The 15,639-nt window shown below is 55.8% G+C and overlaps 1 protein-coding gene across 1 annotated transcript in view; it reads left to right on the top strand.

Moving 5' to 3' along the window:
* ABCC2 (ATP binding cassette subfamily C member 2) overlaps positions 1–15,639 on the top strand; it is a 90,381-nt gene that overhangs the window by 71,765 nt on the left and 2,977 nt on the right. The window contains exons 25-30 of the mRNA XM_008071863.2: positions 1,146–1,345; positions 4,280–4,406; positions 6,234–6,335; positions 6,749–6,892; positions 8,015–8,173; positions 9,307–9,473. Coding sequence (XP_008070054.1) covers positions 1,146–1,345; positions 4,280–4,406; positions 6,234–6,335; positions 6,749–6,892; positions 8,015–8,173; positions 9,307–9,473 — 899 coding nt within the window. The remainder of the gene's footprint in view (positions 1–1,145; positions 1,346–4,279; positions 4,407–6,233; positions 6,336–6,748; positions 6,893–8,014; positions 8,174–9,306; positions 9,474–15,639) is intronic.

Raw genomic sequence — 15,639 nt, 5'->3', positions numbered from 1 at the left:
CGATCCTTCCGCCTCAGCCTTCCGAGTAGCCGGAATTACAGGCGCGTGCTACCATGCCCGACTAATTTTTTGATTTATTGTAGAGATGAGGTCTCGCCTACCCAGTCGGATCTCGAACCCACGGGCTCAGGCAATCCACTCACCTCAGCCTCCCAAAGGTGCGGGATTACAGGCTGAGCCACCGAGCCTGGCTTCATTTTTCTGTTTTTGAGTTGGAGTCTCACTCTGTTGCCCAGGCTAGAGTGCAGTGGCACGGTCACTGCCACCCCAGCATCAACCTGTTGGGCTTGGTGATCCTTCCACCTCAGCCTTCCAAGTGGCTGTAACTACAGGCATGTGTTACCCTGCCTGGCTAATTTTTGATTCACTGTAGAGACGAAGTCTTGCCAAGTTACGTAGGTTGGTCTTGAACCCGCGGGCTCAGGCAATCCACTCGCCTCGGCCTCCCAAAGTGCTGGGATCACAGGCTGAGCCACCAAGCCTGGATAGGTCATCTTTTATTTTTTTCATTTTCATTTTTGTTTTTCGCTGGAGTCTCACTCTGTCACCCAGGCTGGAGGGTAGTGGCACGCTCCCGGCCACCGCAGCCTCGACCTGCTGGGCCCCGGCGATCCTGCCTCAGCCTTCCAAGTAGCCAGGACTACAGGCGCGTGCTACCACGCCCGGCTAATTTTGGATTTATTGTAGCGACGAGGTCTCGCCAAGTTGCCCGGACAGGTCTCGAACCCACAGGCTCAGGCAATCCACTCGCCTCAGCCTCCCAAAGTTCTGGGATGACAGGCCGAGCCACGGGACCCGCCTCGGCTCCTCATTTTCGCCCAAACCTCCCATATCTTTTTCTGGCCATTGCCTGCCCACCCCCGCCTGACACAGCCCCGGGACCCGTTCTCTAACCGACATGGGGAACATGGGCTGCGGATAGGGGGTCAGTGGGTGGAAACTTGGCCTCCAGGGCCACGGCTGCCTCCTCGCCGGCACCCTCCCCTGTCCAGCCCCGACCTCCCCGGTGTCATTCTCTGGGCCGCTCTCGTCACTTTTCTCCCGGACGTGACCAGGCTGGGCAAACTGCCGTGGCGCCATGTCATGACCAGGAAGGCGGACAGCGTGACCGTGGGACCGACCGGCTCTCTCCTCTTTGTGTCCAGATATTTTACGTGGCCACCTCCCGCCAGCTGAGGCGTCTGGACTCTGTCACCAGGTCCCCGATCTACTCTCACTTCGGGGAGACGGTGTCGGGGCTGTCTGTCATCCGCGCCTTCGAGCACCAGCAGCGCTTCCTGAAGCATAACGAGGCGGGCATTGACACCAACCAGAAGTGTGTCTTCTCCTGGATCATCTCCAACAGGTGAGGCACCCGGTGTGGCCCGAGCGGGTGCCGGGGCCCCATGTGCTCGACGTGAGCCGTGGGAGGGCAGGCGTGGCCGCACTGGGGTGTTCACTCAGGCCACACGGCTGTCACGCCCGGCGAGTGGAGAGGAGGAGTCCGGGGCCGGGTCCCCGCGCCCACTCCGCCCGTTACCAGGCTGGGCAAACTGCCGTGGCCTCTCTAAGGAAAACCCGTTTCTTGGTGTTGACGATGGCCGGACACAGCCTGTGTCACGGGCTTATGACGGAAGTCAAGCAACACTTGTGAGTGTTCGGTCCCAGGCACGGTGCACGTGCTGGGTGAGCTGGACATCCTCTGTCCGCCTCCCTGAGAAGGGAGGTGAGAGCCTCCTTAGATGTGATGCTCTTTCGGGTGCAAAGAGCAGGGAGGCTGCAGAGAGGAGGCTGGATGTGTAGGTGAAACCACCGATGGCTGAAAGGGAGGCCACGTCCTGGGAGGGGAAGCCCCGACAGGGTGAGCGTTGCCTGTAGACCTGGCAAGCAGCGGTGTGGGCGGGAAGAGGACGGTCTCTTTCAGGAAGGAGCATCTTGTGTGGCCTCCAAAGCGTCTTGAGGCCAGTGGTGCCCAGTGCTATTTGGAATGTGGAGAGGTCAGGAACTTGACTGCAAAGATATTTTGTTTCTTAGACACTTTCCAAGAAGGAAAAGCTACGTGAGGAAATCGTATTCGATCCGCTTTATAAAGTACATATCGTATTTATTTGTGCACGTGCTAGGATTATTGGTACACACATACTTATTTAAAATATTTCCAGTTACATTTTTTTTTTTTTGAGTTGGAGTCTCACTCTGTCACCCAGACTGGAGTGCAGTGGCCACTCCTGGCCACCGCAGCCTCGACCTGCTGGGCTCCAGCAATCCTTCCGCCTCAGCCTTCCAAGTAGCCGGAATTACAGGCATGTGCTACCACGCCCGGCTGATTTTTGATTTATTGTAAAGATGAGGTCTCGCTGCCCAGGCGGGTCTCGAACCCGCGGGCTCAGGCAATCCACTCACCTCAGCCTCCCAAAGGCGTGCGATGACAGGCTGAGCCACCGAGCCCGGCTTTCAGTTACATTTTAAAATTTATTTTTATTTTATTTCTAGAGATAGAGTCTCACTCTATGGCCCAGGCTGGAGTTCAGTGGCACAATCAGTCCCCTGAAGCTTCCAACTCCTGGGCTCCAGCAATCCTCCTGCCTCGGCCTCCCAAAGTGTTGGGACTACAGGCGTGAGCCACCGTGCCCGGCCTGCACACTCATTTAAATACATTTTATTGGGGAAAGTCAATTTTTACAAACCATGTCTATATACCTGTACTCTCTACAACACCTCAGTCTATCTCCCTGTGATCAGCTCACACTTAGCTTCCCAGCTTCTCTGCCCTTTAAAAATACAGAATTCAGGAATGTGGAACCACACTACAGTGCTTGCTTTTTTTTTTTTGGATTCACCACAGCAATGCTTGATCAAAAGAAGTCGCTTAGAACATTCACTAAAAATGCAGATTCTTTCAAGAATGGTCTGGGCAACTTGGCGAGACCTCGTCTCTACAAATCAAAAATTAGCCAGGCATGATAGCATGTGCCTGTAGTTCTGGCAACTTGGAAGGCTGAGGCAGAAGGATCGCCGGAGCCCAGCAGGTTGATGCTGGGGTGGCCGTGAGCGTGCCACTGCACTCCAGCCTGGGTGACGGAGTGAGACTCCGATTAAAAAAAAAATGCAGATTCTCAGGCTGGGCACTGTGGCCTGTAATCTCAGCACTTTGGAAGGCCGAGGTGGGAGGATTGCTTGAGCCTATAAGTTTGAAATCAGTCCGAGAAACATAACGAGACCTTGTCTCTACAAAAAATTTAAAAATTGACTGGGTGTGGTGGTGTGTGCCTGTAGTGCCAGCTACTTGGGAGGCTGAGGCATAGCCATCACCTGAGTCCAGGAGATGGAGGCTATAGTGAGCTGTGATTTGCCACTGCACTCTAGTCTGAGTGAGACTCTGGCTCAAAACAAAACAAAACAAATAATTGCACTATGATTTTTTTAAAATTTTGAGTGGGAGTCTCACTCTACCGCCCAGGCTGGAATGTAGTGACATGCTCATGGACACCCCAGCGTTGACCTGCTGGGCTCAGGTGATCCTTCCGCCTCAACCTTCCAAGTAGCTGGAATTGCAGGTGCATGCTACCACGCCCAGCTAGTTTTTTTATTTTATTGTAGAGACAATGTCTCGCCAAGTTGTCCAGGCTGGTCTCGAACCCCTGGGCTCAGGCAATTTGTTCACTTCAGCACCTCCCAAAGTACTGGAATTACAGGCTTGAGCCACCGCACCCAGCTGCCCTATGATTCTTATGAATCTAATTCCTATGACTTGGTGAGTTTGGGAGATATTGCACTACATGATTCTCTTAGTTCAACAAACTCCTCCTGTAGTTTTAAAATGCAATTTATGGGCTGGACATGGTGGCTCAATGCCTATAATTGGAGCACTCTGGGAGACTGAGGCAAGAGGATTGCCTGAGCCTGGGGGTTCGAGACTAGCCTGGGCAACTTGGCGAGACCTCATCTCTACAATAAAAAAAAAAAAAAAACTAGCGGGGCATGGTGAGGCATGCCTGTAGTTCTAGCTACTTGGAAGGTTGAGGTGGAAGGATCACCTGAGCCCAGCGGGCTGAGGCTGTGGTAGCCGTGAGCGTCTGACTTAAAAAAGTAGATAAATAAATAAAATGCAATTTATTTTCTTTAAAAAGGGGGCACTCTCATAGACTTTCCAGGAATGCCTGTATTCCTAAGTTGATGGAGGTGCCCCCCGAGAGCGCAGCCCGGCCACTCCAGCCCGCCAAGAAAGCCCCACGAACGCCAAGGCTGCTGGCAAAGGTGCAGAAGTGACCGGTGACTCTCTGGTTCTGTCACCCTGCAGGTGGCTTGCAGTTCGCCTGGAGCTGGTTGGGAACCTGGTTGTCTTCAGTTCAGCCTTGCTGATGGTCATCTACAGAGACACCTTGAGCGGGGACACAGTGGGCTTTGTTCTGTCCAACGCACTCAATGTGAGTCTGAAGGCTGGGAGTTTACCTACGTCAATACCCATATTCTTTTTTTTTTTTTTTTTTTTGAGTTGGAGTCTCACTCTGTCGCCCAGACTGGAGTGCAGTGGCCGCTCCCGGCCACCGCAGCCTCGACCTGCTGGGCTCCGGCGATCCTTCCGCCTCAGCCTTCCGAGTAGCCGGAATTACAGGCGCGTGCTACCTCGCCTGGCTGATTTTTTGATTTATTGTAGAGATGAGGTCTCGCTGCCCAGGAGGGTCTCGAACCCGCGGGCTCAGGCAATCCACTCACCTCAGCCTCCCACAGGCGCGGGATTACAGGCTGAGCCACCGAGTCCGGCAATACCCGTATTCTTAAACCGGCCTGGAGTGTGCTGCGGCGTCTGTGTGCTCGCATCCTTTTTGACCCAGGGGAGACGAAGGTTCAAGCCCTGGTTCTGTCTTCAACCCATGGACACGCTTCTGACTCCCTCTAAGTAGGCCCCGGTGCCCTCCAGAAAAATGGACGCAAGTGTTGGCCTCCGGGCTTCAGGGGACCATTTCAGACGCTTCAGTCTGATAGCTCCCCGTCTCTTGGCCTCTTTGCTTGGCTCTAGTCAAATGAGAGAACGAGTACGTCTCTTCTCCAGAATACAGCCGTCGTTGAAAAGTCTTCTGAACAAATATTCCTCCTGTGTCTGTTTTTCTTACACCACAGAGCCACGGGAGCCAGTTCTCACAAAGAACAGAGTCTGATGAAATTGGGTAATCACCTCCCTGCCACCGTCCCAGTGTGTCTGGGGACGCGTGCCACACCTGGTCATTTTGTGGCACCTAGCTGAAAGGCTGGCACTACAGAAACTGTTCAATGAGAGCTCAACAAAGGGGGCATTTGCCCGTCTTTCGGGGTATCTGCTTGAGTTAGTTTTGAGAGGTTTTCGTAGCCACAGTGGGCTTTGTGTCACAGTGCTATCTTCACTAGACGTGAACGAGGCCCAGCGTGCTCCGGCCAGGGCACCCGAAAGGGCCCGTCACCCCCCAGATCACAGGGCTCCCTGGGCCACCGCCCCCATCCCCCGATTTCTAGGCTGTTTAACTCAGAACACACAAGGCCAAGAGTCAGGAAACTATTGGATTGAACCAAAACAAAATCTCTCAGACCGCGATGACGTGTGGTTCAGCCGACACAGTGCCTGCCTCAGGCCCCGGGTCCCGTCCTCTGCCGTCGGGGTCTCCTTTTTGCGGACCACCACTCACTCCACAGAAGCTCTCTGTGCAGATGCCCGGGTCCCATGTCTGTGCCTGAAAAAAGCCTGCATCGAGCCATCTGCGGGCTCCCTGGCTGCTAGACCGCCCGGGTCATGACAGCCCTTTCCTGCTGGCCAGATGTCTCTGTGTCATGGCAGAGAGGGACCTGGGGTCCACAGGCAAGACAGAGGATGAGCATCCAAGTGGACGCCCCACCTCAAAGGCCAGGGTCAAGGGACCAGAGAGGCTGCAGCTCCAGGGAAGGCCCCTTCCCCCGTCTTTCCTCTGCTCTTCCACGCTTGCAGAATGCTGTTCCCAACCCCTCCGCAGAGCACACGAGGCTTACACGGCACCCAGGCAGGCACCGGTCAGCCCCAGACCCCCCAGCTCACGGTGCCCTTCAGCCGGCTGCTCTCCGACCATCCTCTGCGCCACTCTCATCTCCTTCCCCAGGGATCGTGGTCTGTCATGCCCACCCGTGTCCTCACTCTCACGCTGAGCCCAGCGCAGCGCCGGGTGCGGAGTCCGCACGGGCTTGGCCTTGCGGTCTGAGGAGTGGCGCTGGCTTCTGAGCCCGAGGTGACCTGCGGTCTTTTCCTGCAGATCACACAAACGCTGAACTGGCTGGTGAGGATGACATCGGAAATAGAGACCAATATCGTGGCCGTGGAGCGAATCACCGAGTACATAGCAGTGGAGAATGAGGTGAGGGGCAGGTGGGGAAACCCAGGGGCGCGGCGTGGAATCCCGCGGCCCTCTGGGAGCGCCTCTCGCGGCCTCCCGCTGCTCCTCGTGGGTGCGCCGGGCTTCTCCAGTCCTTTTCTCTAACTCAGAGGATCTGCTTCTTCAAACTTAGAGCAGGAGATGGGCTGGGGGAGGTCAGTCCTTGGGACACACCAAGCTAGGTGGTGGCACGTTCTGGAATCTGCAGAGCAGCCTGGTGGCATGGGGATTCTTTGATTAAGGCGGGAGCCTTCCAGAAGCAAGAGTCTAGTCCAGTCTATGAGATGCAGGGGCCGACGGGTCGCCGGGACAGGGCTGCACTTCTGAGTCCCGTGAGGACGGGTGGGCAGGGTTGCCACCACAGAAAGCACTTCTCTGTCCTGTCTCCTCGCCAGGCGCCCTGGGTGACCGATCGGAGGCCCCCGCCGGATTGGCCCAGCAAAGGAAAGATCCAGTTTGATAACTACCAAGTGCGGTACCGGCCCGAGCTGGATCTGACACTGAAGGGGATCACTTGTGACATCAAGAGCACGGAGAAGGTAGGCGGAGCAGAGGAAGGCCCGGAGGGGCGCCTGGGGCCGGAGCACGGCTGGACGCAGAGCCCGCCTCACACGTGGAGGGAGAATCAGGTGTGTCCCCGCCCTGGGAGGCAGTGGGACACGGCGCCACCACCAGAGGGCAGGCGCCCCACCCGGGATCCTGTCTGCCCGCCCTTCCCTGCCCCCTGCCGGTTGACCGTTTCCTGGACATCCCAGGCATGCGGGGAAGGAAACAAGCTCAGGCCTGGGCAGGAGCTGTCCAGGGCGGCAGTGTGGGGGCTGTCCCAGGAGAAAGGGGCTCGTTCTCCTCCTGCCCCCGAGTCAGGCGCCCCTCTCGGGCGAGGACAAGGCATCGGGTGAGGATGCTGGCGTCTGGGTCAGGGACTGGCTCTCGGCAGGGGCAGGTCTGATCCTTCCCTTCTCCCACTTTTAACGTGGATTTTTTAAATCTCCAACAATAGAGGTGACAACAGCTGCTGGGAGGGGCGGGCTGGGAGAGCCGTCTGTTTCTGACATGGGGCACTTTCTTCTTTCCAAACCCCAAATCAGTTTAAGACTTTAGAGATGTTGCCGGGTGCAGTGGCTCACGCTTGTCGTCCTGGCACTTTGGGAGGCAAAGGCAAGAGGAGTGCCTGAGCTCAGGGGTTCGAGACCAGCCCGGGCAACTTGGTGAGACCTTGCCTCTACAATAAATCAAAAAATAGCCGGGCTCGGTGGCTCAGTCTGTAATCTCGCGCCTTTGGGAGGCTGAGGTGAGTGGATTGCCTAAGCCCGCGGGTTCGAGACCCACCTGGGCAGGCAAGACCCCCATCTCTACAATAAATCAAAAAAATTAGCTGGGCGAAGTAGCACGCGCCTGTAATTCCAGCTACTCGGAAGGCTGAGGCGGAAGGATCGCCGGAGCCCATCATGTCGAGGCTGCGGTGGCCGTGAGTGTGCCACTGCACTCCAGCCTGGGCAACAGAGTGAGATTCCCACTCAAAAAAAAAAAAAAAAAGACCTTGAGATGAAGGAGCCAGGCATGCCCCTCAAAACCCGTGACTGTGTGTGACCAGGCTCAAAGGCTCCCCAGTCCCCCAGAATGACCCGTGGCACTGATGGGCGCGGGATCTGTGTTCACAGGTCGGCGTGGTGGGCAGGACAGGGGCCGGAAAGTCGTCCCTCACAAACTGCCTCTTCAGGATCCTGGAGGCCGCGGGAGGCCAGATCATCATTGACGGGGTGGACATTGCTTCCATCGGGCTCCATGACCTTCGGGAGAAACTGACCATCATCCCTCAGGTGAGCTCCAGAACGTGGACGGGCACTGCCGGGGGGAGTTTTGGGGGGAAAAGGAAGCCTGTTCCGCGTCTTCCTCTCGACGTCTGTCCGGTGAGCGCTGTCACCTCTGCGGTCCACCCGGGATACCTGAGCTGGACCCCTGGTTTGCGTTTAAAGGAAGCCTTGAGTTGTTCGGGATGTGTGTTTGGGCCTGCCTGCGTCTGACCGGTAGGTGGCAGGCAACACAAGAGAAATCAGCCCGGGCAGGTGATTAGTTAGCATCTCTGGAGCCCATCGTGGTCGGCAGGACTCTTGTAATCAGCATTAGCAGTTTTGCCGCTGAAGCTTGAAGCCATTAAGCTTGATACTCCCCATTTGATATGGTTAAAGGGTAGAGGAGGGAATTTGCTGCCATGTTCTGCCAGCAAGCAGAACGCTTAGCTTAGCGCATCAGCGAGAAAGACCTCCTCCTTGGCTTCCCCGCCAGACCCTCTGGGATGAGGATTGCCCTGGGGGCTCCTCCCGGTGGGGGGAGCTTTATATGTCTGATGTGTGCTCAGTTTGATACATGTTCCTCTCCAGCCTCTTCAAAAGCATAACCAGGCCAGGCACGGTGGGAGGACCGCTGGCGCCCAGGAGTTCGATATCAGCCTGGGCGACCTAGCGAGACCCCGTCTCTACAAAGTGTCAAAAAATGAGCCAGGCGTGGTGGCGTGCACCGGTAGTCCCAGCCACTCTGGGTCCCCTGAGCCCAGGAAGTTGAGGCTGCGGTGAGCCGTGATGGTGCCACTGCACTCCAACCTGGGTGACAGAGCGAGACCCCTGATTCGAAAACAAACAAAAAGCATAACCAGCTCTGCTTCCACCGCGCTGCCATCCCTTGCCCTGCCCTCCCGGACCCCTCCACCCGTAGACCGTGAGCTTCCTCTCGCCTTCTTGAGAGAGAGAAATTTGCCAGTGAACCTCAGAGTAAACAGAAAACCAACCTAGGATCCGCTCGTCCCCATGCTCAGCCCCGGCTGGCAGCCACGCCAGGCCTTTGGAGGCTAGCCGCGAGCCGGCTTCCTGCACCCCAGTCCACCTCGGGCCAGTCCTGAGGACGACAGGGTCCGCTTCCCGTGCTGGCCCCAGCAGCCGCCCGCCCCTGCTTGCAGGACCCCGTCCTGTTCTCTGGGAGCCTGCGCATGAACCTGGACCCGTTCAACAACCACTCGGACGAGGAACTCTGGGAGGCCCTGGAGCTGGCTCACCTCAAGCCCTTCGTGGCCGGCCTGCAGCTTGGGTTGTCCCACGAGGTGACCGAGGCCGGCGGCAACCTGAGGTAACGTTCCTAGCCCCGCCACCCCCGCCGGCAGGGAGAGGGCGTGGGGACCCCTCGTGCCCCTTGGGTCAGATGATATCCGGCGTCGTGGGCTTTCCCATCCAGGTCTATTTCTATTTCTCTTTTTTTTTTTTTTTTTTTGAGTTGGAGTCTCACTCTGTCGCCCAGACTGGAGTGCAGTGGCCGCTCCCGGCCACCACAGCCTCGACCTGCTGGGCTCCGGCGATCCTTCCGCCTCAGCCTCCCGAGTAGCCGGAATTACAGGCATGCGCTACCATGCCCGGCTGATTTTTTGATTTATTGTAGAGATGAGGTCTCGCCAAGTTGCCCAGGCGGGTCTCGAACCCGCGGGCTCAGGCAATCCACTCACCTCGGCCTCCCAAAGTGCTGGGATTACAGGCTGATCTACCGAGCCTGGCCTATTTCCATTTTTTTTCTTTTCTTTTCTTTTCTTTTTTGAGTTGGAATCTCACTCTGTTGCCCAGGCTAGCGTGCAGTGGCATGCTCCCAGCTACCGCAGCCTCGACCTGCTGGGCTCCAGCGATCCTCCTCAGTCTTCCAAGTAGCCGGAACCACAGGCATGTACCACCACACCTGACTCATTTTTTGACTTATTGTAGAGACGAGGTATTGCTGAGTTGCCCAGGCTGGTCTCAAACCCCTGGACTCAAGCAATCCTCTCGCCTCGGCCTCCCAAAGTGCTGGGATGACAGGCTTGAGCCACTGAGCCCGGCTCGATCTATTTCTTGATGTGTGAAATCGACATGAACAAGCGCTGAAACTCTCAGAAACGCTTGTTGTTAGATGGACCCGTGTGTGATGTCACGTGACGTGAGCGTCAGACCCCGCTGCTGCAGAGATGCACAGAAGGCCAAGGCTCTTCGCGGGGCCCACCCAGGATCAAACCCTGGAGCCTGAGTTCAGCAGTCTGAGGTACAGGCCGGGCGCAGGGAGTTTTAGAGGATTCTCACGGGGCGATTAAGGGCCCCCCAGTCTGAGAACCACTTACCTGAGCGCATGTAGGGGGCGGGGATGTCGCATTGCCAAGTCCTCACCCTAAGTCAACACAGAGCCCCTCCTGGCGTTCCAGCCTTTCCAAAGCGCTCTCAGACGCGTCACGATGTCACTTTTGGTCTGGCCTGCCCTGCGTGGTCAACTGCCCGGTAATGAGCTGACTGGCATTTTTCCTGTCACAATTGGGTGTTTCCTCCACTCACTGAGCTCAGCCCTCAGCCAAAGCCGGGGGCTCCCGGGCGGGTCTGGCTCCTGCCCCGAGGGTCTCAGCAGTGGCCGTGGCTGGCAGGAAGCAGGGGTGCTGATAGGTTAAAAATCCCAGCGCGACCTCCAAGATGTTAGGTCAGGCCTGACGGGGTGTGTGTGTGATCCGATGCCCTGTGAAAGATGCAAAGAATTGCACAGATGTTAGGTTGGAAAATATAGTTTATTTAGAAAGTAAATTTGAGACTGGGCGCGGTGGCTCAAACCTATAATCCCAATACTTTGAGAGGCTGAGGTGAGAGGATTGCCTGAGCCTTCGCGTTTGAGACCTGCCCTGGCAACTTGGTGAGACCTCATCTCTACAATAAATCAAAAAATTAGTCGGGCGTGGTGGCGCGTGCCTATAGTTCCAGCTACTTGGAAGGCTGAGTGGAAAGATCGCCTGAGCCCAGCAGGTCGAGGCTGCGGTGGCCGGGAGCGGCCACTGCCCTACAGCCTGAGTGACAGAGTGAGACTCCGACTCAAAAAAAAAAAGTAAGTAAATTTGAGACAGAGAGAGAGAGAGGAGGTTCACCTCCCCAAGGTAGGAGATGGGGGGTTGGGGGAGCAAAGCCAGGAAACATGGTGGCCTGAGCTCAAAGAGCCACATGGAAACACCAGTTTGGCAAATGGCTGCTTCGGGTCGAATCTTTTTTTTTTTTTTTTGAGTTGGAGTCTCACTCTGTCGCCCAGACTGGAGTGCAGGGGTCCTCCCAGCCACCGCAGCCTCGACTTGCTGGGCTCCGGCGATCCTTCCGCCTTCCAAGTAGCTGGAATTACAGGCGCGCGCTACCACGCCCGGCTCATTTTTGATTTATTGTAGAGATGAGGTCTCGCCAAGTTGCTCAGGCGGGTCTCGAACCCGCGGGCTCAGGCAATCCACTCACCTCAGCCTCCCAAAGGCGCGGGATTACAGGCTGAGCCACCGAGCCCGGCAAGGTTGAATCTTTTAAAACTTTCCCTTTGATGAGGACAGGTCGTTAAGGTGGTTGGGTGGTGGTCTGCTCCATGTCATCACGGAGGGGACGGGTAAGCACAGGTCCTGACGTCAGGTGATGGACAGCGGGCAGATGGGTGGGTCAGTCACATGGCTGCCGCCCTGGTGGTGGAGGTCGGTCTGTGTCACAAGGTCACAAAGGGCTGATCAGGTTAACTTGGGTCTCGTGGGTGGAGGCAAATACTTGGGATAGAAAAGCTAATTAGTCCAAAACAAGTTAGGCAGAGGGATTGTAAAACAAATATCAACAGCTACCTCTGCGAACCGGTTCTGTCCTTGGCTAGAGGACAAAGTGAACCGCTAAAAAGACATGGGATTTAGGCAATGTTAACATGACTGCTCATTGGGAATACTGGCTCCATGTTATGTCCTTTCGACGCTTGAGAGGCACTGCCCAGAGCTTCCCCTCGGTGCCTCTCCGATGAGGGGGTTGCCTTGGGGTCTCCCCCCCCAGAGCCCTGTCCCTCCGTCCACTGCAAGCTCAAATCCCCAGGAAGCGGCCTGGGGTGGCCCAGACCAAGTGAGTGGGAGAGCCAGGCAAATTCAGGGTGTGACTCCAGGGAACACTTGCAGGCCCCGGCAGAGAGAGCACCGCTAGTTTCACTTTCCCCCCACCACGGACCCAGGAACCCACAGGACTTAATCAGGTCTTCATATCCGTGCAAAGGACCCTTCGGACGTTCAGCCAACAAACACACCTTCACACCGGCCATGCACCAGGCAGACCACACAGACACAGCCCTGGCTTGCCGGCTCTCAGAGTGTCACTGGGAAGGCAGACTGGGAGTAAATGCTCTGTGAGGTGATGATGTGTGGGAGGCTGTGGTGGAGTGGGATGCGGACACTGGCTTCCCGTTCGTACGAACAAGAATTGCCGGGCTCGGTGGCTCAGCCTGTCATCCTGCGCCTTGGGAGGCTGAGGCGAGTGGATTGCCTGAGCCCGCGAGTTCGAAACCTGCCTGAGCAACTTGGAGAGACCTCATCTCCACAATCAATCAAAAATCAGCCGGGGGTGGGAGCGCGCACCTGTCGTTCCGGCCACTCAGAAGGCTGAGGCGGAAGGATCGCCGGAGCCCGGCGGGTCGAGGCTGCGGTGGCCGGGAGCGGCCCCTGCACTCCAGTCTGGGCGACAGAGTGAGACTCCGACTCAAAAAAAAAACCCCACAGAAACAAGGGTCATGCCACCCTTCTCTGTCCCTGCTGGGAGACCCTTCGTGGCACTCCCAATGCCTTGAGTTCAGACCCGAGTTCCAGCCTGGGGCTGGGGGACGAAGAAAGAAACCCCCCTGGTGTGCAAGGAGTAAATCGGCTCGGTGAGAGCAGCCGGGAGCCCAAAGGGGGTCCCAGCAACGTCCCGTGGCCATCAAGTCCAGTCGGACCAGGCAGGAGTCTGGCACAAAGCCAAGTCCATGGTTCTGCAGTGTCTGATCTCACATGACGGGGAAAAGCTGGGGGTTCATCTCGGGTGTCTTCTCGGCTCCTGCCGAAATTTCCTTACGGAGAATTACAGAGCTTTAGTCTAGCCACCCCCTGTTTAATTCGCTCCCTAATGGCCACAGCAGGAAAGCGCAATTAGCACATTCCTGAATAATTCCTTCACATCATTTCCCAGAGCTGCTTTATGTAAGTAAGAGGTCCGGCCTTCATTGCGGCTCTTGGCAAATTAACGCGATTTGCATTTTACAAGCATCTTCGAATTCCACGTACATTGCATCTCACCCCAAGACATCATGTTCATTAGAGAGCTTTCGTCTCCAATCAAGGCAGAAGGCCTGGAACAAATAATTAGCCCTGAGACTAGAATAACGCATTAAAATAATAAATGGGTTTGCAAAGGCCACAAAGAAAAGCCACCGGGGCATTCCGGTATCCCGTCACCCGATGTTCATGGTGTCGGGTCAGACACTGCCGGAGTGAACCGGGTTCATGGTGCTTTGGAGTTGTTGATGTCGCCGTAAACCCCAAGCAAAGCACTGTTGCTGGGCCAATGTTTTCCAAACTTATTTAAACATGGCAATTGCCTGGAGTGCTTATTAGAACAACGCACATTCCTGGGCTCTTTCGCCTTCTGATTGGGTAGACGGGGGCCCAGAATGATGAATCTAAAACATTTGTTTGACCAGGCACGGTGGCTTACACCTGTAAACCCAGGTACAGGATTGCTGGAGCCCAGGAGTTAAAAACAGCCTGAGCAGCATGGTGAGACTGCATCTTTACAAACAAACAAATTAGCTGGGCATGGTGGCGCATACCTGTAATTCCAGCACTTTGGGAGGTCGAGGCAAGAGGATCGTTTGAGCCCAGGAGTTTGAGACCAGCCTGGGAAATATAGTGAGACACTGTCTCCACAAAAAATTTTAAAAATTAGCCTAGCACATGTCTGTAGTCTTGGCTACTCAGGAGGCTGAGGCGGGAGGATCACTTGATCCCGGGAGATTGGGGCTGCAGTAAACCGTGATGGCACCTCTGCACTCCAGCCTGGGTGACAGGGAGAGACTCTGTCTCTAAAAAAAAAAAGTCAGGCGTAGTGGCTCACACCTGTAATCTCAGCACTTTGGGAGGTTGAAGCAAGAGGATTGCCTGAGCCCACAGGCTCAAGACCAGCCTGGGAAACATGGAGAGACCTAGTCTCTACCATAAAAAAACAAACAAACAAAATTAGCTGGGCGTGGTGGCACATGCCTGTAGTTCAGGCTACTAGGAAGTCTGAGGCGGAAGGATCACCTGAGCCCAGCAGGTCTAGACTGCAGTGACTGTGAGCATAGCATGCCCCTTCCCTCCAGCGTGGGCGACAGAATGAGACTCCTACTCAAAACTAAATAAACACATTTCTTCACCCTGCTATGGCCTCTGTGCTGTGGATGCCACTCGCCCCCTGAGACTCATGGCTGAGGCAGACCCTTCAGCCCGGGCTCTGTGGACATTGTCTCTGAGGGACACGGGTTCCAGAATTCTCTCTCTGCACACCATTCCGTTGCCAGCAGATGGAATAAAGCCATTTGGGCTGAAGAGAATTAGAAAAGTAAGCTTTGAATGAGAGCCCTATTAGAGAAGTTCTTTTTTTTTTTTTTAGGAGTTGGAGTCTCACTCTGTCGCCCAGACTGGAGTGCAGTGGCATGCCCCTGGCTGCTGCAGCCTCGACCTGCTGGGCTCTGGTGATCCTTCAGCCTCAGCCTTCCAAGTAGCTGGAACTACAGGCGTGCGCTACCATGCCTGGCTAGTTTTCGATTTATTGTAGAGACGAGGTCTCACCAAGTTGCCCTGGCGGGTCTTGAACCCGCGGGCTCAGGCAGTCCACTCGCCTCGGCCTCCCAAAGTGCTGGGACGACAGGCTGAGCCACCGAACCCGGCCTAAAGAAGTTCTTTAAAGTACTGTTATTTTGCTGGACACAGTGGCTCACTCCTTTCATCCCAGTACTTTGGGAGGCTGAGGCAAGACGATTGTCTGAGTCCAGGGGTTCGAGACCAGACTGAGCGACATGGCAAGACCTCGTCTCCACAATAAATCAAAAAATTACCCAGGCATGGTGGCGCATGCCTGTAGTTCCAGCTACCTGGAAGGCTGAGGCGGAAGGATCGCCGGAGCCCAGCAGGTCGAGGCTACAGTGGCCGGGGGTGTGCCACTGCACTCCAGCCTGGGTGGCAGAGTGAGACTCCAACTCAAAAAAAAAAAAGATCGTTGAATGAATTTGCAGATAGAAGGGCAGATAAATAATTTTTTATCAAATTGAGATTACAGCCGGGCTCGGTGGCTCAGCCTGTAATCCCGCGCCTTTAGGAGGCTGAGGTGAGTGGATTGCCTGAGCCCGCGGGTTCGAGACCCGCCTGGGCAGCGAGACCTCATCTCTACAATAAATCAAAAAATCAGCTGGGCGTGGTAGCACATGCCTGTAATTCCGGCTACTTGGAAGG

The sequence above is a fragment of the Carlito syrichta genome, unplaced genomic scaffold (assembly GCF_000164805.1).
Source record: "Carlito syrichta isolate Samal-C Ts95f unplaced genomic scaffold, Tarsius_syrichta-2.0.1 Scaffold314770, whole genome shotgun sequence".
NCBI classification, from domain to species: domain Eukaryota; kingdom Metazoa; phylum Chordata; class Mammalia; order Primates; family Tarsiidae; genus Carlito; species Carlito syrichta.
Note: the sequence above shows the minus strand (reverse complement) of the source record. Positions and strands in the feature narration are given on the sequence as shown.